This window comes from Sander lucioperca, chromosome 13, assembly GCF_008315115.2.
Source record: "Sander lucioperca isolate FBNREF2018 chromosome 13, SLUC_FBN_1.2, whole genome shotgun sequence".
Classification (NCBI taxonomy): Eukaryota; Metazoa; Chordata; class Actinopteri; order Perciformes; family Percidae; genus Sander; species Sander lucioperca.
In genome coordinates, this window is record NC_050185.1 from 30212130 (window position 1) to 30237617 (window position 25488).

At 38.1% G+C, this 25488-nt stretch overlaps 2 protein-coding genes across 2 annotated transcripts in view; one reads left to right on the top strand and one right to left on the bottom strand.

The window, feature by feature from the left end:
- The window catches only part of trim37 (tripartite motif containing 37), a 32265-nt gene extending 30246 nt beyond the window's left edge, over nucleotides 1-2019 (bottom strand). The window contains 1 exon segment of the mRNA XM_036008621.1: nucleotides 1793-2019. The gene's annotated coding sequence lies outside the window, so the exon portion shown is untranslated.
- Nucleotides 2020-3402: 1383 nt separating this feature from the next.
- Nucleotides 3403-24228, top strand: pou2f3 (POU class 2 homeobox 3). Its single transcript, XM_031308078.2, has 13 exons — nucleotides 3403-3566; nucleotides 3806-3862; nucleotides 12530-12558; nucleotides 13433-13534; nucleotides 14724-14829; nucleotides 15742-15830; nucleotides 16536-16712; nucleotides 18049-18190; nucleotides 18491-18624; nucleotides 19212-19376; nucleotides 22090-22132; nucleotides 22345-22459; nucleotides 23264-24228. Exons 2-13 carry the CDS (start codon nucleotides 3814-3816, stop codon nucleotides 23304-23306), a joined length of 1194 nt encoding a protein of 397 aa, XP_031163938.1. The 5' UTR covers nucleotides 3403-3566; nucleotides 3806-3813; the 3' UTR covers nucleotides 23307-24228.
- Nucleotides 24229-25488: the final 1260 nt, after the last annotated feature.

The following is a 25488-nucleotide window of genomic DNA, read 5'->3' on the forward strand; positions in this document are numbered from 1 at the left end:
TTATGATCACTTTAAAAATGAATACATAAAGTCATACAATTCACTGTGATAAACTATACAGCCCATGTTTCAAGTCCCTACAAGTTCATATCATGTACTGTAGATATTAACTGAAACCAGAGGCACCTAGAAGTTGTGAAAAAAATGTAGCATCTTTTACACCACTTGTAAAAACAGCCTATGCAGTGTTTTCCCTAGGTTTGTGAAAGACTTAGGTGCATATATTGGGCGGGGTCCTTCCTCAAGAAAATGTTACGTTTTTCTTTCTTTTTTTATTAAAAAACATCATTTTGGACCATTATTATTACCATATCTGTTTCTAAAATGTTTGAAAAGCTACAGCAGATAAAAAATGAATAACACTCAAAAATAACTTTAAGACAAAACTTGCTAAAGAATTCCACTGGGGACCAACTACAATCACTTGATGTGCAGGGTCCAAAATTAACTTTTTCGTCCACCAGCCAAATGGCTAGTCAATGTTCACATTTCACCAGCCGCTTAATAGAGTACCATTGTTTTTTTGGCTGGTGAGTGTAGCAAATCTACCAGCCACTAGCATATTTTACCAGCATTTGGCTGGTAGATGGTGCTAATTTGGAACCCTGTTGATGTGAGAAAAAGTCATGTAGTTAGTTTTGATGCTCACTCATTGATTTTACATTCATTCAGGTTAGGTGGTGCCCACAACGGCTTGGGTGCTGCACCTTAACCTTATAATGGTAGGGAAAATAAGGTTGGGCATCTTGGGATTTTAACAAATCTGATTCCAATTCCAATTCTTCCTTTTGATTCCGGTTCTCATCGATTCTCGATTCCGATTCTTTGAGGGGTGGAGTTGAAACGGGTCACATGCTTATTTCACAAATAAGAGGAACGTTTTATTTTGATTCAATGGTGGGTTGCAGTTTGACGGGGCTTTTTCAATGTAAAATGAAGCCAGACTAGAGCGCCGCTTACTGTGCTCCGTGGCTGCAACACAACAAGCGCCTGGCTGCTACGGAAACCAAAACTTGCGCATTTTAAATTTGGAACCCATGATCAGATTTGAAACCAAATCCTCCAAACGATTCCAATAACGAAACATCTCCAATCTAACCACTGAGTAGACTGCAGAGGGCCCAAAGAAAAACACAACTCAGTATTTAAAGCCACATTGCAATGCAATGCACTTATGCTTTTCTGGACTGGAAAACTAAATCAACATCCAAGTTCAAAAGTATTCTCCCCTGTCATACAAATCTGTGGGGACATCCACTAAATGGAAGTTTTAATTATTTAATTCTTCTTCTTTTGGGGCTAAAACTATTTCAAATGTAAATAATACATTTGGTGTCTGAAATGTACTGTTTTTTTTATCTCTGTTAAACTAGTTATTATTATATTACAAATTATATTATATTATTATTACTAAGGGAAAAAAGAAACAGCAATATAACTGATTCCAAACACGGTAGTGTACATAAAGGCATGTGTATGGTCTTCTTGGCTTCAAGAAAAGTACAGTTTGTATATATGAAAGCTACAAATTACAGTTTTCCTGAAGGTATCATCGCCGCTAGCTTGTCGTTAGTGTAAACTACTATGCACCATAACAGGCCCAGCATCAGATGATACACTGACAGCTAACTAACCTGTCCCGGAGCAGCAATGCCAATAGCTATCTTTTTGCCTTTTAACATACAGTTTCGGGCTCAACGTGGATAACCACAAAACAGAAAATATTTATATATAATTGTGATGCTAACGTTAGCTAGCGTGCTGGCTGGCATTAGCAGGGTGGCTTACTTACCTTCCCAGAGACTCTGCTTCGTCTGTCACACCTGATGAACGAAATACTTAACTACATTATCTATCCTAGCACACAGCAGGCGTTGTCTCCGCTGCTTTAGCTGCCATAAAATATCAAAATACGTCCAGCTGCAGCTGTGCAACGCCAGAAGTTACGCTAAAAACGGTTTGTTTTTTTCCACTAAATTGAAGATGTAGCGGCTGTCCCCTAGCAATCACCAATCAAATGTCTCCTTTATTTCTTCGCTTGATTTTTTTTGTTTCGCGTTTATCAACCAGCTTAATGGGACATTACCGCCACCTAGTGGACAGACTGTAGAATCACAGAGAAGATGACAGGTGTCCTGAGGAAGGAAGACTACTCAGATATTTTACTTCAGTGAAAGTAGCAATACCACAGTGTAAAACAGTGAGGAACCCCCCACAGCCGTATCAGATGAACAAACGTACATCTTCATCAATTCCCAATGTATGTTCCAAATCTATAACACTACTCATTATATAAAAGTTGTTAATTTGTTCATACTTGTTGAACTGTCAATATTGGATTGGTCAGCAATCATACTGGGCTACTTCTGCTGCAACTTGGAGTGAAGCTGAATGTTTCAACCATTTCTCCATTACTATTTACTAACTATTTCAGCAGTTAAGTCATTACTTTTAGCTATGTATCTACTATGATACATAATAAATAGAGAAACATCTAAAGCATCTTTGAAAGCAAATAAAAAATCCTTCTTCACCTTTATCTAATTAAAAATGCTCTCATTTGAATAACTTACCAGAACAGAAATCTGAACATTGGATAAAGCCAGGTTCAAAATTCTTGTTTTGTTTTATTGACATATTACAGTCAAATATTTTTACAGAGGAAACGTTTTCCATCTCCATAAATTTGAATATACTGTCTACTTAAAAAAAAAAAATCCATGTTTTTATGTATAAATGTTGTATAATTCAGGTTATAAATTATATTTGAACAAAGCCCTCTGTAAAAACCAACAGAATAGATAGAAATTAAACTGGAAAGTTTAGTGTATGTAAGTGCTACTAAAGTGGAGATTTCTGGCTCATGAAAAACTGAATTTGAGAAAATGGCCTTTAGAGATATGTATTGTAAAATTCCACACATTTTGCAAGACACTCGGTGTATATAGGATACATGTTAACTAATAGATATCACCATGAAACTTCCCCAGTTGATTACCTCACATTAAGACAATATTTGTTGTATTACGTAAGTAAGTAAAATTCCGGAAATGTTATGTTTAAATATGCAAATGAGGCATTATCTGATGCTAAGTTTTGGTGAATTTAGGGGAAATCTACAGACACAAATAGACAAAGTGTAAAATGAATTTTTTATTTCATGTTGTGTGTTTCCTTTTGAATACAAATATTATGGGTAAAGAAATGCTCCTCCCATCACTAACGCACGCTGAGCTATCTCAGGTGGCAGTAATAATGCATCATCTTGTTATCAACAGCGCGAGTGCACGAACACACACACACACACACACTGTAACTTGCAGTAACCCCATTGTTGTTTTATGCAAACAGTCTGAAGCTGGATAGGACAAACTGAGGCAAATATGCAAATCAGCCTATCAGGCAGCACAGGGTTGCACTGCAGAGGTGAACGTTTTTCCACTTAGGAAAATGCTGATGAACAGTCAAAACATTTCATCCCAATACTTCATTCCCAATGCTTCATTTTGAATAATCAGGGAGGAAAGACGGCAGCTGGAGCGGCAGAAACTGTTTGTCTGTCTGAGGTGAGTCACTCCACCTTTACAGGCTCATTAATTACTTTTTTTAGTACCTTCGTTATGTCATGAGTTTTAATAAGAGTTTAGATCTGCCTTGCTTATGAATATTACAACTAGGAGTGTGTGTGGTGTGGAGGGGAGGGGAGAGGAGGCATTAGAATAAATTCATAATTTTCCTGTGAGTGCTACATTGTCCTGGTGAAGTTACAATCCTGTAGGAAAATCAGTGATATTTATCATTACAGATATTAAGATGAGCGCAGACACGGTGGAGCAGTCGGAGGCTCCAACCGAACAGGCAGGTAAGGGTATTTCACCTTTCCTCATCACGCAGCTGAATCATCTCAACACACACAGTTCAACAGATGTGACTCAGGAGAAAGTGTGCTGTTGTTGTGACGCTGCACTTTCACAGAAAGAGTTTGTTTATTGTATTTACATTTGATTTGATGTGTTACTTTAAGGGAGTTTATCAGCTTCACCCTGAAGAGTGTATTATAGGAAGCTTACTTGTGTTTACTTTAAGTAAGTAAGTAAGTAAGTAAACTTTATTTATATCTTTGATTTTAATTTGGAAAATATCTAGAAAAATCATATAATACTACTGTCTGAATTATCTGAGAGGATATTTGTTGGACTCAAATCTCCTGCATTTTATAGTCTAAATTTCTAAAAAGTTCTAAGGAACTACTTGAATTGTTGGGGCTTTGTAAACTATAGAGTGTGGTCTAGACCTACTCTATCTGTAAAGTGTCTCGAGATAACTCTTGTTATGATTTGATACTATAAATAAAATTGAATTCAATTCAATTGAAATTTTACTTTTTGGCTTTATATTTGTATCGCTGTTCAATGGTCTTTGGTGCTGCTATTCACATCAGGTTTTAGAAACATTTGCTACTGTATTATTTAAGTGCAACATCTCCGGTGGTGGAAGACATATTAAGATTTGTTATTTAAGTAGAATTACTAAGACCACAATTTAAATTTTTTGTTAAAAGTAAAAGTCCTGCATTTAAAGTATGTAAGTATAATCAACAACAAGAAAGAAATTGTACTTTTATACGTTAAAGTACAATTTCTTTCTTGTTCTTGAAGTACTCTTTAGTTGTTGAATTATTATAGGCTATATTATAATATTATTTTATATTATTGATGCAGTACAGAACATGTAAGGCTATTTTTATCCATTTTTTATACTGTTGGGTAGTTTAATTTATTGTAAAACAATGCATTGTTTTTAATATAGGCTACTTATCGGTTTTTAAAATCTTCATCTGCAAAGAACTAAAGTCATAAAATAACTTTAGTGCAGTAAAAAGTACAATATTTCCCTCTGAGATGTAGAGAGTAGAAGTAAGCAGCAAACAACTAAAACACTCAAGTAAGTACCTCAGAATTGTACTTAAGTACAGTATTTGAGTTAATGTACTTGCAGCTCCATCCGTCAATACAAAGAGCGCATTTTTAGCTCATACTGGTCAATATGATGCCTGATGTGGTGTAGGGAGCTGGGTGTGTGTGTGTGTGTGTGTGTGTGTGTGTGTGTGTGTGTGTGTGTGTGTGTGTGTGTGTGTGTGTGTGTGTGTGTGTGTGTGTGTGTGTGGGTGTGTGTGTGTGTGTGTGGGTGTGTGGATATTGTGGCAGTTGGTTCCTATACCAGGATGCGCCTGAGGCTGTTTGCTGATACATGCAGGCTGCCTGGGGGGCCGAGGACACCAATCAGCCACAAAACAAAACCAGGAACGAGCAACAGAAAAAAAGTGGAACTTTTTATTCAGACAATGGCTGCGTGGGAGAAGTAGAACGGCTGCATTTCATGGAAGTGCTACATGTCTGTGTTGTTGTCAATATATGATCACCACGGCTCTTTTTGTAAAATCAGATGCGCCACAGCTGCACTTTGATTCTAAAGAAATCGTCATGCAGCTCTCATCATTAGTCATAAGGGGTCCTGAGTGTATAAATAAATATATTATATACACGTATATAAATACACATTCAAATATATATTTGGATGAAATAGCATATATGAATGAACTGACATTTTGGTTTTATTTGTCCTTGTTTTGAGATATCTGTCTCTGAGATTTCTGCCTCCACTCCAATACAACGCAGGTGAATGTGAATACAATATAGTCTGTGGTGCTCCCAGTATTAAAACATGACATTCAAATAATCAACAGCAATGTGTCTTTCCAATTAAGTGTCCAAGTGGTAATCCACAGACCAGTGGTGAAATTAAGTCAATTACTCAAGTATTGTACTTAAGTACAAATTGGATGTACTTCTACTTTACCTGAGTCTTTTCTTTTCATGCCACATTCTACTTCTACTCAGCTACATTTCAGAGGAAAATATTGTACTTTTTACTCCACTACATTAATCTGACAGCTGTAGTTACTTTACAAATTAAGATATTTTGTACACAAAACACATGTAGTTTATAAAATACAATGCTTTTTTAATAGATTAAACTACCCAACTATATAATGGCCTACAAGTCCAGCTGAAATGATTAGCAGATTAAACACTGAGTTGATTGACAGAACAGTTTTGATCGTTTCCAAATGTGAGGAATTTTTCTGCATTGAGTACTTTTAATTTGAATACTTTAAGTACATTTTCCCGATGATACTTACACACTTTTACTTAAGTAACATTTTCAATGCAGGACTTTTACTTGTAACAGAGTAGTTTTACAGTGTGGTGTTAAAACTTTTACTTGAGTAAAGGATCTGAATACTTCTTCCACCACTGCCACAGAACTCACATAGTCAAGTATACCATAATACATTTTGTTTTCAATGCTGTGAGCACCACAAACTATTCAATTAGAGTCTAGACCACACTCTACAATTAACAGAGACCCAACAATTTCTTCCAGAGCAATTGCACTTATTGCAGCGGCAGCGAGGAAAAACGTAATATTAACAGGCAGAAACCTCAGACAGAACCTGACTCTTGGTGTTCAGCCATCTATCCTCAAATAAATGAATATCCCTTCACCTCCACATGTACAGAAAAACCTGAACAACTAAAACCCAAACTATCTGAGTGGAGAGATACCACTTCAGGTAATGAGGCTTTCAGATAGCATGCGACAACTCCGCGGCTGCACCCTGAAACTCATTGATTCCAATTGCTTACACGACGCAATGGTGCCATTCAACCTAGCTGAACTTTTTGCACTGCACGGCCAGTAGAAACAAGGAAGGCAACCAGGCAAGCACTGAAGTAAAAATGGGAAAAAAGTTCATTTAGGTAGTTTCAGAACTTCCCAAAATATATGACACCAGTAGCCTGACGACGTCATACTCAGATTCTAGTCAGAATATGAGTCTGATACTGCTCCATTGGGGTGTGATTTTGGGGCGTGTTTCAACCGAATCAGGAAAGAAAATGCCTCTGCACTCAATTGGATAGACCTACAACCAAACAGAGCAACGGAGACAGACGTCACAGAAGCTGCAAGTCAAAGGCAGGCTTCGACAGAGCAAAGGCTGGTTCCGGGTTGTGCGGACGGGTGTGGCAATGTGTATACATACGTGATCACGGTTCTCTGTTCCTCTTTTAAAATTGATGCGCTGTCGATATCTTCTATAACAGACGCGATGGCAGCCATCATTGTTGTAAACAAATTTAACCCAAGCGCTCTATGGTGACGTGGTTGATTACGTTACTGTTGATCATCTGTCCGTCATCGTATAAAGCCCGCCCTGAAAATTTGATTGGTCCGAACAGCTCTGGCTCGAGCATAGTTGCTCCACAATGGATCAAGTCCAGACCGAACTTCCCGACCTCAAATGTTGTGGGCGGGGCTAAGTTTGGCTGGCATCCAGGCTATGACACCAGTTGAGATAGTTCTAACTTGGAAAATGGTTGCCAACCATGTTGGAATCCCAGATATGTTTTAACAATGCATGGCTATCAGATCTTCTTAGCAGGGCAAGCACTAGGGCACGCTTTTTAGCACGGCACAGATGCATCACCAGAGAGCTCAACACTGACCGCCCACTTTTTAACAACTCTGGTTCCGGGTTTTCAACATTCAATACCTCTATTTACGTTTCAGAAAATGCTTATATAATGACCTTTAAGCATGGAACAAAGTCATCCGACTACGAGATGAAGCGTGACAATGAAACATTTGATTTGACGCAAAAAAACATTTTGAAAACTGAAAAAAGGCAAAGGTACAAGACTGTGTACAAAAGTGCGTAGTGCACAGCGCGTAAAATCTGAAAGCTGCATTAGTGAGATCATTTTTATAATTTGGGTATACTAACCCTTTAACTCCTCAACTGTTGAAGTGAAACAGAGGAGAAATAGTTCCAGCGGACGTTTTGAACCTGTAGTGTTCATATTTACAGCTGTGCTTCAGTGTATCTGCTCTTGATCACTTTGTGCAACCCCGTCTCCTAGATATTATGGTATGTAGGCTACATTTAGGGGGTAAAGCTAATGGCTGCCATGATTATGTTGGAAATGGTTTTGTTTTTTTATGTGATTGGTCTAGGTTGATGGTGGGCGTACAAAGTGCAGGACTTTGAAGTCTGAGATTTGAGGTTTTTACCAGAGTCTTGTGTAGTTTAGGGAAAGATCATTAAATGTTAATAACATTAACCCATCCTGTCTCATACTTCTTTAAGTCCCTTTTGACTTTATTAATATGTAACCAAGACAAGCTCTTTCCCTAACTTTAACTGAGTGTTGTGAGTGCCTGAACATCAGAGATGGGAAGTAATGAAGTACAAATACTTTGTTACTGTACTCAAGTAGATTTTTTAGATATTTTTACTTTACTATTTATTTTTGTGCCAACTTTTTACTTTTACTCCTTCCATTTTTAACACGAATATCGGTACCTTCTCTTTACATTTTACAAAATTGGCTCGTTACTTTAGTTTCAAATAATTTCAGTGGAGTTACCGTTATTATTTTTCGCGTCATCAATACCTAATTCAATCTAATTGGATGGGAATATATGTTGCACTTGACGCACCACTACAAGACGACTCAACAGATTCGGCGGCATTCATTCGCGGCAAATCATTGCGGCTTGATGGCGGTAATGTTAGCACATAGTAGCATGGACACGACATGATTGAAAATGAAGAAAACGGAGATCCCAGAGATTCAGCATATTTTATCCTTTATTTTCTTTCCAGAAGCCATATTTGAGCACACACACATACATGTAGATTCCTTTAAATGTTAAGGGGAAGATTAAAAAAGAGAAACTGGATCTGTGAATTATCACAGAATCACAATTGAATTCATATCTTGCTACTCAGTCAGAATCTTATTAACCTGGAGTCCCAGTCTCTGTCACAATAATCATATATGTGATGTTTTAGGCCTATTGGCAGACATCCATTTAAAATGTAGGCAATGGCATATGAAGAGCCTTTTTTCCATTTCCACTGAAGTTTCTCAGCTTGCACTCTAGTAACATTTGTGTGGTCCAGGTAGCTTTGCATAAAAAAAGAGTTGTCATTCGCAAGGCTACTTTTACTTTTACTTAAATTTCCAAGCCTGTACTTTGTTACTTTTACTTGAGTAAAGAAGTTAAATCAGTACTTCTACTTTTACCAGAGTATATTTTAACACAAGTATCTGTACTTCTACTTGAGTACGAGAAGTGAGTACTTTTGCCATCTCTGCTGAACATAAGAAAGTTGAATCATGCTTAAGTTTCTATGTTATGTTATGTTTCTTTATTTAAACAGGGACAATGCACAAATAATATTAACCATATATAAAAACAAGATGTAATGTAATGGGGTTTTTCCAACCGCAGTCCCTGTGCGGGTAGGTAGAATAATAAAAGAGTAAGAAATATTAGACATTACAAGAAGATTAGACATTAAAAGAGCACAAAATAAGAGCTTTTTTATATGATTGGCTGTTTTAGCGAATATTGTATTATTGTATATTGTATTGTATTAAAGCGATTTCCTCTTATGTTGATTAAAAAACATGATTCAGATGGCATTAAATTCATCTCTAAAATGCAAATTAGTTGCAAATAAACATCATTTCTAGGAGACAAGGGTTGCCTGGTGGGATTTCAGTCAGATGTCTGACAACATTAACATTCATGTGCTGCTCCACATCTTCATTAAAACCTGTCTCTTAATATCACATTTTTGAATTAGCATGTTTGTGTAGCTTTCTGAACAGTTTTGTTTGCTTTTGTTAGCTTGAGAATCTGAAAGAAACTGTAAAATAACAGAATAACATAGCGATACTATCCTCTACACAGTCCCACAAACTGAAAATATATTGCAGAAAAAGCTAATGCAAAAGAACAATCCCTATGCCTGTTAGAATCAGGATCAAAGAGAAGAACACATACCTAGCTTACTAAAAGGAGAACAGGACATACAATAGATCAAAGTGACATAGTGAAATATCATTACATACCGAATATTTAGGTGTTTAATTTTAAGTAAAATGTGTGTGAACTGAACACTGTCTGAGCTGATATTGTAGCTCTTTCTGTGTATAGAAGGCTTTAAGTATGTTATGTGTTCAGATTGGAAAAGTGTACTCGAAGAAGTCCTTACGTGTATAAATTCTGCTGGATATTGTCCCATTATGCAATGCACAAAGGAAACGAAGGAGCTGCTCACACGTGTAACAAATCGGGGAGAGGGATGTCTCAGAAAACAAAACAAAAAAGGATGCAATCATGCATGTTGTCTTAAAGTTTTAAAGAGGAGTCTGGTGTTATTCTATATGCTTAAAATCCCAAGAAAAGAGCAAAACAAACTATAAATGTATGCTTTTAACAACGATGTGTGTGTCACAGCCTGATATATCTGCTTCCTCTGTGCCATAGAGCTCCAGTGTTGTCCAAAAACTGCTAAAACACATCAATGAGTGACACTATTGCACTGGGTGACATGTTCCTTCATTACCATAAACACACACACTGTATTTTATTTTGACTCAATCCCACAGACACCGTCCTGCTGCCACAAATACTCACTAGAGCACCAAATGTGGATTAATCCGCCGCTGAAAATAGTCCCCAACAAATGCACTATTTTATTTCCTCCAGTTTGTTTGATTAAAAACTACAGTGACCAGCTGTTTTGGGAAATTACTGAGACTTAAAAAAAAAATGTAACTATATATTTGTGACAAATTTTTAAAGATTAATCTTCACAAGGAACCGATGGGCAGAAAGTATTAAGAGGCGGACCAATGCATTGTTGGTCATGTGATCTGTTAACAAAAACAAAAATATAGAATACAATAATAATAATAATAATAATACAATAGTACTCTACAGTACTATAAGGATGTATTATGTCACTGGGACACCTTCTGTGACTGACTTTGTAATGCAGAAATGTTACCTTCAGCCCTCAAGGCTAACTGAAGTCAAACATGATTGTGCCAAAGGATTATCACTCCACTTGTTCCCAGATGTTTATACTAATCTACTCACAGTCTTCTTTTTTGAAATACACTTTTACGAGTATAAGACGAAACAACTGGTTAAAATGAAGAATTTTGCAACCATCGTTTCTAGTGTGTGTGTGTGTGTGTGTGTGTGCAGACGGAGCTCTAACACAGGCTTCCTGCGCTCAGAGCTGATTTGCATGTCTTGGTAATTTCCATACTGGAAGTTTGGCTGTGAAGCTGGTAGTGCTGGGGGGCAGTGACATAGTGGGGTGGTGGTGGTGAGGGGGCAGTGACATAGTGGGGTGGTGGTGGTGAGGGGGCAGTGTGTGTGTGTGTGTGTGTGTGTGTGTGTGTGTGTGTGTGTGTGTGTGTGTGTGTGTGTGTGTGGAGGAGGTTTTATAGGTGTATTTGCATCATGTGTCTCCAGCAGCACACACACACACACACACACACACACACACACACACAGTCCAAAGGCCCAATTTGACATTCAAATGATGTGTGCTTATCCAGCACACCTTTGAACTCTCGTGCTCTGTCGGCCCTGTCCCTTGTCCTCCCTCATCCTCTGCTGAAAACTGCACTTCTTGAAAAGACTACACATACTTCTACATAGATTCATTGTCCTTTTTACAAACATGCATAATTGTGTACAAACAAAGCAAATTGCCATGTCTATTGCCTGTAAAGGATGCACTGCATGGTGTTTTGATTTGTGTGTCAAACACTTCATTTTCTGAATTCTGGTGAATTTCTCTGGAACAATGTTTGGCTTTTCTGCATCAATTCATGATGCAAATGTCTTTATGTAAAGGAAGTTATAATAGTTTTTTTGGGTGGATTGCACTGGCCATTTGTGATGATTGGGGGGTTATAACCCCACTATACAGCACTACACTATTTTATATATATATTTGTTTATATTATGTTTCTAGTCAAGATTTAGTTGTTTATCCTTGTATTTAATAATGTGAAATTGACAAAAATATGAGGTACTTTCAGAGGTCAGCTCAGAGCGCATCTATAGAGTAAGGTGACAAGTTATTAATATATTTTACATGTGCTATTAATCAGATGTTGTTGTATCTGGGTGTATTTATGCTTTGGTTTAGTTTGCAGTGATGTAGTTTTGGTTTTAAACTTTTGCATGTTTTATATCTTTATATTATATCTGTCTTTTAACATTTAAACTCAGGACCACGTGAGAAATAAGTGTTCTTACTGTAACATGTTATCCTTTGGGAGTGGTGTGTTTTGAAGATCCATAAATAAATCAAATTAAATAGAAATTCAGTATGATAAAGTTAGATGATGTTCCGATGAGAAAATGATGTCATTGCAACTGAAAAAGATAAAGATTTCGTGGTGAAATAACGGTATAAAAACAAAATATCACACTGAAATTATGTCTCACATAAACATGTAGGTAACATTGAATGCTAACAGACTTAATATGATCTTTATATGATTTGAGTTTGAAGTTGAATGTCATTATGAGCCACAGAGCGACTTTTAATAACCTGAATCTCTTTCTCTCTTCCCACATTTAGAGCAAAACGGAATTGACTTCAATCGACAAGTGAGTAACAGAGTCATGCTCAAACAGGAGTAAATAGTGCATTTGTTGGGGAATATTTTTAGCTGCGGATTATTCCACATTTGGTGCTCTAGTGTGAATTTACATCAGCGGGACGGTGTCTGTGGGAGTGACTGAAAATATCCATGTTTTTAATAGTATTTGGACAACAATAGAGCTCTATGGCACAAAGGAATAAGATATATAAGAATTTATACTAAATACTTATTTAAACTAATACTAAAAAAATTAAAAGGATCAAGTCCTTGTTGGTTTCTGTCTTTTCATGGGATTTGTTGAGAATATGAAAATTAAAGATTATCACCAGACGTTCTGTACCCTTTAAAAATCAAGTTCAGTTGGAATACAAATATCCGAGAGCCATGATAATGGTAGTGAACGAGACTCAACTGTCTTTTAGACGGCTTACATCCTCAGGATAAAGACTCCAATCTCTCTAAAAACACATCTCAAATAGTTTGAAGCTATTTGGATACTTCTCCAAACATTGTTTTTGGCAAGAGGAGGAAGTTTCTTTTAGTGCTCGTGTTTTCAGTAAGTGATATGGCTTCCAGGTGGGGGTGGGTCGTGTGGGAGGGGGGAGGGTGGAAGGGATTTGCATACTGGCTTGCCCAAGGGGAGGGAGAGAGGCTATCACTCTTTGTATAATGTTTAGTGACCAAACTGGTTCTGGAGAGGAGTGTGTGTGTGTGTGTGTGTGTGTGTGTGCGCACTGTCTCCACACACACACACACACACACACACAAGTGAACATGCACCCATTTGCCCCCAAGACAATGTTTCTCATCTTTTTTACCATTTAAAGTATTCATATACCTGAGTTAACACTGTTTTGGTTGTGCTTTCGATGTCTTAGATAAAGACAGAGGAGATTAATGACTCGCCTCATTCAGTGGCCACACTGAAGACATGTCATCTGACACAGAGCTCTCCATTGCCTGGAGGTCAGCTGTCTGGGGTCTGTTTTTTTACAATACTTATTTGATGCTTTTAAACACACACAGACAGACTGCTCTGACAACACCAGCAATACAGAAGAACTAAACCTCTGACTTAGATGCAGGATATATGATGTACAGAGCAAATTATATAGTCAAAGAGATAACTGCATACTTACATACATTTGTTGTGGGTGTATGAATGGGAAGATATCAAAGCCTATATGCATATAAATGTACATATATGTAAAAGGAAATGCTCAGTTCCATTACAGTCGACAGTGTTAGAGTGTATTAATAAAAGAAAATGGACGATTTGAGGTGCCCATTTTTAGGCAACCAAAATGTTCCAATTAACTTTGATGAAGTGAAAACACACAGTGAGAAGGTCAAAGTTTAACATTAAAACACTGATAACAGCCAAAAACAAGTTCAGAGGTCTATTTTAATGTAAACGGTTAGCATTGCTAAGCCTCTGTCCTGATTGACAGGTCGGTATGTAGCCACGCCCCTAACGCATCCCCTGCTTATCGTCTATTTTAATATAAATGGGACCATAATTTACAATATGAACATTATGCTGTATTGAAAAAGACTTGAGCGATTGAGGCCATACACTCGTTATGAAAATGTTTATTGAGGTAATAAATCAAATCAGAAGAAGGGCTTTTTTTCATAGACTTCTATAGAAACAGACTTCTTTTTGGAGCCAGTGGAGTCTCCCCCTGCTGGAAGTTAGATAGAATGCAGGTTTAACACACTTCCTCATTGGCTTCACTTTTCAGACCCACTTATTTTGTACAGTCTACGGATGCAACACATAAGCATCTGAAGAGAAAGAAGCAAAAACAATAATTAAAATAAATAATTAAATAAATATCCCACCTTATAAGCCAAAAATATTGCAATCTATCATTCCTTTTAAACTGGTTATTGTACATCTAAGCATGTTGGGTATGGGACTGAGTTTCACAGAGTGGCAGTGATAGAAGAAGTACTCAGATTTACATAAGTAGTTACATGTGATTAAAAGCACCCTGTTATAAGTAAAAGTCATGCATTTTAAATTGTATTAGTTCTTGTGTAAATGTACTTTCCACCACTGCAGAGTGCTCATATATAGTAGAGTATACATTCACTTCAAACACTTCAAGACTCATTTTGTTGTTGTTGTTGTTGATGTTGTTGTGTTTTACGTCTCTGCTCCAGGAGCTCACCTCCCTCCACACCATGCAGCAGCTGGTTCTGATGCCACCGTCTCACCTGTCGTCTCCCTCCCCCTTCCTGCTCTCGCAGAGCCCCACCAGCCACCAAGGTGCAGTCTTTAAACTGACTTATTTCCAGGGATTCAGGGCTTCATTACGGTTTCAACAAAACATTTGAGCCGTTCCCTAATTCAGAAGCTTTCTTTAAAGGACCAGCATTTTGGGAAATATGCTTAATCAGATTACTTGCCGAGAGTTTGTGGCCTACAATCATTATAAATCTACTGACAGCAGCCGGTTATTTTAGCTATGCATTAAGACTGAAAACAGAGGGAATCAGCTAGCCTGGCTCCGTCCAAAGGAACTGACTAATTAGCACGTTACATCTCGTGTGTTTAATCTGAACAAAAACCAAAGTGTAAACATTTATATTTTTAAAGAGGGCTATGTGTCGGGCTATATCTTGGCCAGGTGCAGTAAAAAAAAAAAAGCAGGATTAAATATATTAGCATAGATGTGTTGTCTTTAAAGAATAGTCCAACATCTTAAAAAAAAGCATTCTTATTTTCTGTCTTTCCCAGAGTTAGATAACAAAATGATATCACATGTCTGTGTATTAAATACAGAGCTGGACTCAGGACATGGTTAGGTTAGCTTAGCATCAAGAGTGAAAGCAGGGGGAAACAGCTAGCCCAGATCTGTGCAAAGTTTAAAATTATGCCTTTGAGCTACTTAAGTAACAGGAGGATTAAACAAAAATGTGTGCATTTAGGCTGACTAACTATTGACGACAGACAACAGTTTATCCATCCGCCTAGTACGTCTGCCTTTGTCCAAAGTCAAAACATACAGCTAACAATACCTCTACATTTCTACCTTTACGTTTAATCTGTACATAAACAGAAATATGAAAGATAACAATTTGTGATTTTTGTGGTGCATGCTGCTTGTATTTCTTGACAAACAGCAGCAGCAGCAGCATCCCAGTTCTTTCAGTCAAAGCCTGCTGTTTTCCTTTGCAGCTCTTTTGCAACAGAATCTGCTGTCCCTTCCCTGCCAAAGTCAAAGTAGTCTCCTTCAGCATCAACCTGGACTGGCTCTGACTCCACAGGTAAATCCAGACCACTTCCTGTCTACACACACATCAGCACAAAGTATAATGCACAAAGGATGTCACATTGCCTAATGTGACTCATTGGCTTGGTTTGGCTTGACCGTTCTGTTTCACTCTCACCGCACTCATCAACTTTGTTTGCAGCTGCAGCAGACAGCTGCAAACAGCCTTTAAAACTCACTGTACACAGCAGCAAACAGCAGACAGACAAAGTTAGAGACTAGCTGGTTAACATAGTGGAGCATTTAGAAGCTAAAGAGACAGATATTTCCCTCAGGAGGTGGTGGAGACCAAAAACAGAGCTAACAGAGAGAGAATATTGGAGTAATATTCATCAGTGGACACAAACACAAAGACTCCTTATGAATAATTATGTTGATTAAAGGCTGCTGGATGTGGAAATAAGCAACTCTTTGCTAACAAGTTTCACATAAACTTAGCAGGTGATAATATGTCAGTTTTGTATTAAAGCTTGTTTCTGCTGCCGCCAAGTGGCCAAAAATCTGTTAATTCAGCTTTAAAGGTACAATTTGGGTACAAAAATTGCACTTTTGGAACAAATGGTAAAATGATAGAAGAAAGCCAATATCTGAACATCTGACTAAATAAATGTTGAGTCTTGCAGATACATTACAGTTGTTGTTGTGTTTTTTTACATTATTTGGAAACTAACCTTTGTTCTGTGATGTCGCTCTGATCCAGGCTATGAGTCGCTCTGGTCTGGCAGGACCGTCTATGGAGAACCACATGGACATGTCCCACCTGCAGATGCCCAAACACATGCCTGTACCACCACAGGAGGAACCCAGTGACCTGGAAGAACTGGAGCAGTTTGCTAAAGCGTTCAAACAAAGACGCATCAAACTGGGCTTCACTCAGGTAGATAAGAGAAAGAACCCCACCATGCTTTCCTTTAAGGGCCCTGACATCTGCTGCTTATTGAGATATGGACATCTAATGTCCTGGAGAAGATTTGAAACCTAGAGACCAAGTTTCCAGGGTCTTAAGGACATTAACTGTAAAAACTTGTTTTAGAATTTTGAGGGTTTTTTTGTATCCTGTATTTTTCAGGTTGCTCCGTCAGGCCGTATTTATAGTTTGTGCTGGAACCCTAAAGACACATTCATATCGGCAATCATGTCTATCTGTTAAAGATTCAAGATTCGAAATCATTGGGGCGGTCTCTAGGTCATCCAGTAAGAGTGTTTGTCCCATGTTGGCTGAGTCCTGCAGCGGCGCAGGTTCGAATCTGACCCTCAGCTGCCCTTTGCTGCGTGTCGTCCCCCATCTCTCTCCCCCTTTCCTGTCTACCCACTGTCACTGTACAATAAAGGGAAAACCCCCCAAAAAAGATTCAAAATCCTTTATTAATCCCACAATGGTGAAATTAACACTGTTGCAGCAGCAAGGGATAGGGGGAAAAGTACAAGACACAATATATGTAAAGAGAATAAATAGTAAAATGTATTTAAAGTATTGCATAGCCACATTTTTATTGCACGGTATATCAGTCCTGGTGTGTGTGTGTGTGTGTGTGTGGTCTACTGGTAGCAGTGCTGACAACAACCTTATTTGAAAGGTGAATGGGAAAATTATAACTCAAACTGTCGACGACTTCCATCAATTTTGACCAACCGTGCTTACTGTAGTTGTGTGCACAGTTTTTGTTATGTGCAATGAGGGATTATTAGCAACATTTCACCTTCAGTTTTCACTTTCAATAAAGTGGTTTATATAATCTGGCTGAACTGCTGGTTTGTTTTTTTAATTCATATTGTGTTTGTTGCCTTGTTGGTCTTGTAGTGATGTTCCCAGATCTCAGCAATAACTTCACTGAGTACGATGTTACCGTAGCAGATAGAAATGGGGGACAAAACTACAAAAATAAGACACAAGTTGTAATAAATGAGAATTATCCTTAGATACCTAGATTTTGGTTGGTTTGGAATCATTTTTCACATTTGCAGCATTTAGATTTTATTTTCATAACAAAGATCCATTTGGGGTTGTTACTTTGAAAGAACTTTTAAAGACTATAATGGCTTTGATAGTTGATCAAATATGAGCATGAACGTTTATTTTTAATCTTGGAAACAAAAAAATCGTCAGTCAGTAAAACTCCATCAACTGAGGAAGACTGGGACCGGGATCAAATATATTTTTTTCTATACTTTGACTTTTGCATAAGAGGGTGATACAGTGTGTGTTTTCACAGGGAGATGTGGGCCTTGCGATGGGAAAACTGTACGGGAATGATTTCAGCCAGACCACAATCTCTCGCTTCGAGGCTCTCAACCTCAGCTTCAAAAACATGTGCAAGCTCAAACCTCTGCTGGAGAAATGGCTGAGTGATGCAGGTACAACACAGTGACCACCATATTGATTTTATTATTATTTTGTATACCACTAGAGGGCTAGAAACAAGCAAAGAAAATGTAAAAGTCAATAAAAATGTATCTTTAAGAAGAATTTAGGCAGAAAAACAACTTTGCATAGATTTCTGAGTTAAAAACATGACACAAAATGTCTTTAGTATTAATTCTGCAGCACAAAATATAAACTAAAAGTCAGAGTGCAACTGCTACTTACCTGATTGTATTGTTGTTCAAAGTTGATGATAAATGTCATTGTTATATATTTTTATTGTTCCACATTAGAGAACTCACCCTCTGACTCAGTGAGCAACCCCACCTCTCTGCCGCCCCTGATCGAGGGCTACGGACGCAAACGGAAAAAGAGGACAAGCATTGAAACCAACATCAAGCTGACCCTGGAGAAAAGATTCCATGACGTGAGTTCACGACTGAACAGAAATTTGAGGAGTTTTTTTTAGTGAGTGCTTTCAAAGTTATATAATGTATTGTGTATAGACAGAACAGTTGGTTTTCTGTCTATTCACAGACGCGTTAAGTTATGTTTGTATGATGCATGAGCATTTGCTCATCATTGATGTTAAACAATTAAAGTCACTATGTGTAAATAATAATAATAATAATCCATTTTATTTATAAGAATCAGAAAGGAATTTATTGCCACAGTAGTTACCCTACGTGGAATTTGCCTTGGTGATTGGTGCATACATACAAACAAACATATTTAACATTAATAAGAATAAACAATAAATACAGATTCTTTATATAGCGCATTTCGAAGTTAGACACTTTACAATAAAACCAGCACATTCACCACATTAAAAACGTAAAAGCAATAAAACCGACACAAAAGACAAGCATAATAAAGGCAATGAAACAATGAAACCAGCAGCTAACAGCAGGTGAAATGTAATATTGTGTAATGGTGAAGGCTAATCTAAAGAGGTAGGGTTTGATAAGTGCTTACATTTAAAGGATAAAATCATAAAAAATTTTTGGTTTCCAGAACCCCAAGCCCAACTCCGAGGAGATAACCCTGATCTCAGAGCAGCTAGCCATGGAGAAGGAGGTGGTTCGAGTTTGGTTCTGTAATCGGCGTCAGAAGGAGAAGCGGATCTACTGCCCGGTGACTAGTTTATCGGTCAAATCACACAGCTACAACTCCAGAATGGTTAGCTGTCTAAAACATCAATCTCTTTCACTTAGAAACACAAAATACTATAGGCTACTCCTCTCACGTGACTCTTTGTACTTTTCCTTTAATTTAAAGTCCATGTGTGTTCATAATCATTTGCAACAACCAGCTCAAATATGTCACATTAATGGGTCATAAAACAGCAGTTTTCAGCTTGGTGGTTAATAAATATTACAGATTTATTTTTCATGAGTCCATCTACCTTTTCAGGGGTTACTTTGAGTGTATACAGTTTTTGCCAATGCTGGAATAGTAACTTTTTCTGCAGGATTTACTAAGTGCACACACACAATCCAACAAGTCCTCCAAACCATACGACGATATAGATCGTTTATCCCTACCCTGTAATATAGTGGTCTTCAATGTTCAATGTCATTCGGCTACCTTAGCCGAATGAGAGACAGAGTAGGGACCCCCTACTACATGTACTGTATAAAATAAAGTTGCATTACACTGGGCCAGATGGATGAAAATGAATGGCGGTGACTCCTTAAGCTTAACTGCATGGCTACATAATCTATAGTAAGCTTATCTGTAATGTGTACATTACATTAACATTGTTTTTTTGCCACAAATAGCCAATTTATCTTTGCTCTTAAAATGTTTGATTCCTTTAAATGTATCTTTTCAGGCATATGTTCTAATAAAAAAAAAAAAAACTAACTTTCAAAACATAATTTTTTAAACATAATTTGGCAGCCCCACCTCCACTAACTCCAAGGACCCCCAAGGGGTCACGGAACCCCTGTTGAATGACTCTGCTCTAATACGACTCACAGGAGCATTTCATAAATGCGCGCCCCTAGTGGTGGCAAGAAATACAACCCACAGGAGCGTTTTCCATCCTCATATCTAAACCAGAGAAAGTAACGGTCGTGTTTTTAACGGTGTTTTAAGCCCCCAATGTCGTCCTCCAGGCAGCGCTGCCTGGAAGGCACTAGGATTAGGCAATGGTTAGAGTTAGGTTTGGGTTAAGGTTAAGGTTAAGGTTAGGTGTTAGGGTTAGGGTTAGGGTTAGGTGCGTTGAAGTCGACAGTCGCAGCGCTGCCTTGAAGTCAATGTTGGGGGCTTAAAACACCATTGAGCGGTTTTAACGGTCACAGTTTGATTATGTCTAGGCACCAAAAGCACTTTGTTAAGTTAAGAAAACGATCGTGGTTTAGGTTAAAGCTTTAGTGCGTAACTTTTTTTATATTAATTCCAAATGAGTTGCTACAAAGCTAATTAAGACTTTCAGCTCCACACAACTCTCTCTGGATTTCTCAGTATGGCTGTTTACAAAATGATGTCCTCCGGGGACTTTTGCACACAGAAAATCAAGCGAAGATTATTACCTCTTTAAAGCAAACTCCCCATTTACTTTTATTTAGTCTCGCATTGGCAGACCTTACTCCACAGCGCTGCGGACGAGGGTCTGGCTAGTCCACACAGCATCCCGGGACAGGAGAAAAACGTGCTCTTGTTGACTAGCATTTCTTTAAACCAATCACAATCGTCTTGTGTGGCACTAAGCGCCTGACGGAGCAACGGCGCTCTGCAAAATAGCCTCGGGAAGGAACTTGTTTTGGTGGAACATGTGTACGTTCAAAAGTTGTTTTAGTCGTGCAACAGAAAATTCAGATTGGACAGATAGTCTAGCTAGCTGTCTGGATTTACCCTGCAGAGATCTGAGGAGCAGTTAACCATAGTCCTCAGAAATCCACCAGAGTTTAGAACGCCAACTCAAAGAAAGAGGAAAGTAACGGATATCTGGCCTAAATGAGGGACATCAGGTGGAATTTCCGGTGGCACCGGAGCAATCCCGGAAGTGGAACGTCGTGTATATAGACTAACTTTTATTAAACAGAACACAATCTGGTCTCCTGGGTAAAAGTCCTGTGTTTGTTTGTCCCATCCACCACCCTAACCTCTACCTCTTTATGCAGAATTTGGCGCTCTTGAACTTTGTCACCTTACTTTCTGCTTTGCAGGCGTCATAAATACTACGGCCACTAGAGGGCGGCACCACTATAAACCTAACTATAAGTAGTAACTATAGTCGTAATTGCTGCTTTAACAAATGACTTACGTGGGCGTTTTTCGGAGGAGGACAGTCTCGTGTTTTCATTTGTAGAACAGCCAATAGGAACGCCCTCTTTCTGAAATGACCTCTGAAATGTCTCCCTTCACGGGCTAAATTCTGAGACAATGACGATTTTAGACCCTTTTTAGGGGGACTCAAGCGTTAATAGTGTCAAAAAACGTTAGCTGACGTTGTTCAGTAGGTGGCTTAGAGATTATCGGCTAATGAAATTCCTGATTTAGCAGCGGGGGTTAACACTTTTGCAAGGCGCTGTATCCGTGTCACATTCTCATAAAGGGCTGAGGCCCCCCTAAAGGTCTGATCCTAGAATCGCCCCTGTTTTGAGACCACTTGAATTACCATATGCTGAAAGGTTGTTATAAAAAATTTGCCCAGTGACATAAAAAACACCACCTACCCCAGTTTTAGTTTAATAAAACATGCAGTTTTTTGCAAGTGACCAAAGTTCAGTTAGCACAAGCTAAGCTCTTGTCAAGCCTTTAGTATGCAAGAGCCTTTACTGCTGACATTGATTTACACGCGAGTTTTCACTGAGCGTCATTTCAAAAACAAATCAAAAACAGTTTAAATCAAACTAAATTTATTGCCATTTTCACACTGTTTCAGGCCTCAGCATCCAGATCCTACAGCCCTCTGGCTTCAGGTGGAGGCAAGTACCATTTCCTTCGTTTACCTATTTTTAAAGTTCATTCTTGATGTTGGAAACAACATAACATTTTAATCTCTTATCTCACTATCCAGGGCTAATTAGCCCAATAATAGAAACGCACAGTTAGTGTTGAGTCTGATTCATGCATGTGGGTTTCTGCATGCGTGTGCATATATGTTTATAATAATAGTGTTTTGACCTTTTCCTTCCAGTTTCATCAAATTCCTCTCCAAACAGTGCAAGCCGCGAAGCTTCTCCCAACAGTCTTTCCGCAGCCTCCGTCTCTTTAACGTCTCAGGTCAACCCAGCTTCCTACAGCACACCCGGGTAAGAAACATTAACCTCCTCACCCCTGCACACCATTTCTGTTCTCATACACTTTAAAGATACAATAACATGGAGCCTTTCAGGTGTGATACAAAGGAGATTAAGATGTGTAGTAGCCGCATCATTATGGATCCCACCTGGTTTCTTGTCAGTCTGAGTCAGTCTGTCAGTGTGTTCCTCTTCTATCTGATGTTTCTGGATTAATATTGCTGCTGCATTCATGTGTGTGTTGCATTTTACTGCTGTAGATGTTGAAGGTTGTGTTCATTGTAACTCCTTTTGCATACTGTTGGCTAGTTTAATCTACAGCAATGCATCATATTCTATAAGATCATCATATGTTTGTAGCGCCGCTGTCCTGTGAGAACCGCGTATCTCTAAAAAGTTTTAAACTTTTCATGGTGTCAGAAAAACAGCCCTGTTTTCAGCTTTGTGATGATGCATTTTCCAGCTGATCCAAGAGGCTTTTTAAATACTTTAATAAACTTAAGCTGTAGTAGAATTTTCTCAACATATGAAGGGACACTTCATCCTTCAGTTTATCACAAACATTCAACATCAACACTTCTGGAGATACGTGGTTTTCACTGGACAGGGAGGGGATGAAAAACTGTCGTCTGAGAAGTAACTAAAGCTGTCAGACAAATGTAGTGGAGTAGAGAGTATAAAGTTAGGACTCAAGTAAAGTACAAGTACCTCAAATGTGTACTTATGTATAGTGCTTGAATAAATGTACTTAGTTACAATCCACCACGGGTTTTCTGTCACCTAGTTTAAGTAGATAATCCTGTGATCTTCTTTCAGGTCCTGGTACCGCACATGGAACCCTGCTGCGTATCATCACTGAGAAACATAAACTCTATCATATGAAGCTTTCGATGAAGTTTTTTATTTTGAGGAGGATGTACACTGAAGATGTGTGACGGAGCGGCACGACAATACCTGTTATTAACAGGGTTACAACTACAGGCTAAACCTTAGACGGAATCATGAGACAAAGCAGCAGAGGACTGCAAACACTCACCACACTGCTGTTAGGACGGCCTCGAGCTGTTTGATTTGCATTCATGTGACTCTTTACCTAGATCAGCTGCAGAGAGGAAGAATACACAGAAACACACACACACACACACACACACACCTGACAAGATATCATAAAAGCCCTAACAGGAATTCTCATATTCAAGCCTGTATGGCTCATATAATCTGTTCAAATGTCAAACTGTTCCTTTTTTCTGCCATCTTTACATTATGCTGGACTCCAATGATCTCAGTTTTGCTGTTATTTTATGTTTTTATGTTATTATAGTTAGCGTTTTGTTTTGGTGAATTTGATTCAATCCTCCATTGTGTACTGCTTGTCTGTCTAATTAAATATGAAGTCTAAACAAAGGGATTTCATAGAACTGCATGTTCATGACTGGTGCAAAAGGCCTTATATTAGTGAGCAGAATGGCTTTTGATTTGGTTATTTTAGTTCTTTAAAGCAGTTTAACTGAACTGCTGAGAGAAAATGTAGACCTCTGCAGGTCTAAAACAGCTGCTGGGGCTTCTGTTTACTTTGTCACTTTTTTTTCCCGCTATGGCTTGTTGTTCTGCTTACTACAGACTCTCGTAAAAAAACTGCCTTTCAGACCTCAAGTCATGGATGGATTACTGAACTGGCCGACTGGGCACAGGCCAAGGGGCCCCAGGGGTCAGGGGTCCTGACTGATAAAATGTCGCTAAAAAAAAAACCACATAACGATCACAAAGAGACGCTAAATGACCACAAACATACACAAAATGACAGAAAGATACACATACTGACCAGAAACGACCAAAAATGGCTACAGAGACACAAAACAACCACAAAGAAATGTAAAATGACAAAAAAGGAGACTCAAAATGATCACAGAGACTCAAAGTTACTACTAAGACAAGCAAAATGACTAGAAATAGATGCAAAACACCCACAGAAAGATGCAAAACGACAAAAAATAGACGTAAAACTACCGCAAAAAGACACAAACGACTAAAGATGACTATAAAGAGACACAAAACAACCTCAAAGAAACGTAAAACCACTAAAAACAGATGCACAGCGACTACAAGGAGATGCAAAATGACCCCAAATTACTAAAATAAGATGCAAAACGACTAAAAAAGATGCACAACGATCTGCAATGTAAAAATGACAACAGAGATGCAAAACAATCACAAAGTGACCACACAGAGACACACAACTAAAAATAAACGTGAAACGACCACAAACCAACACAAAATGACTCAAAACTAACACACAGAAAAGTAAAACTACTAAAATAGATTCAAAATGACTAAAATTAGGGCTGTCAAACAATAAATTTTTTCTTAATCGCTGAATTTCTATAGTTAATCACGATTAATCGCATGTTTTATCACATAATTAAAATTCTATTATTTTGCATTTCAGAACTGTTTTCAAGTACATATTAACAATGGAAAGCAATTCTTACCAGTGGATCTTGATTGGGTATCAAATGAATGCAAATAAAGTTACTTTATGAACTTGACTTTAAGATTTGTATTTGTTTATTATTTATCTATTTATTTACTGTAAACAAAAGAAAAATGTGTGAATCTGTCATTATTGCACAATTCCTCCAAGTACCTAACTAAAAAACTCCTATCCTTACACCACAGCAATTAACTGAGATGTAACACTAACACTTTGCTTATACAAACAAAATGGTCCAAAAACCGGATGCCACAGCAGGACATTTATAACTTGTAATTTGGACTGCAAAGTGGAAAAACTCAAGACACAACCTTTTATTTATTTAAGCCAATAACTAAGACAGACCAGTCTGGTGACATTTTCAGATTCTAGTGATTATAGAACAGCTAAGGGGCGTCGTTAGGCACGACGCGAAGCCGAGTGAAGTGTAAAATAAATTAATAAATGGCGGCATGCGATTAAAAATAATTAACGCGTTATGCTCGGCCCTTAATCCCATCGCGATTAACGCGGTAATGCTGACAGCCCTACTTAAAATAGATGCGAAACA

What these genes read in the sequence shown, in the direction of transcription:
- pou2f3 (XM_031308078.2), top strand. Translation starts at nt 3,814, where the DNA reads ATGAGCGCAGACACGGTGGAGCAGTCGGAGGCTCCAACCGAACAGGCA. An exon ending in TCAAACTGGGCTTCACTCAG is followed by an intron (nt 16,713 to 18,048) that starts GTAGATAAGAGA and finishes GTGTTTTCACAG; the next exon opens with GGAGATGTGGGCCTTGCGAT. An exon ending in TGGAGAAAAGATTCCATGAC is followed by an intron (nt 18,625 to 19,211) that starts GTGAGTTCACGA and finishes TTTGGTTTCCAG; the next exon opens with AACCCCAAGCCCAACTCCGA.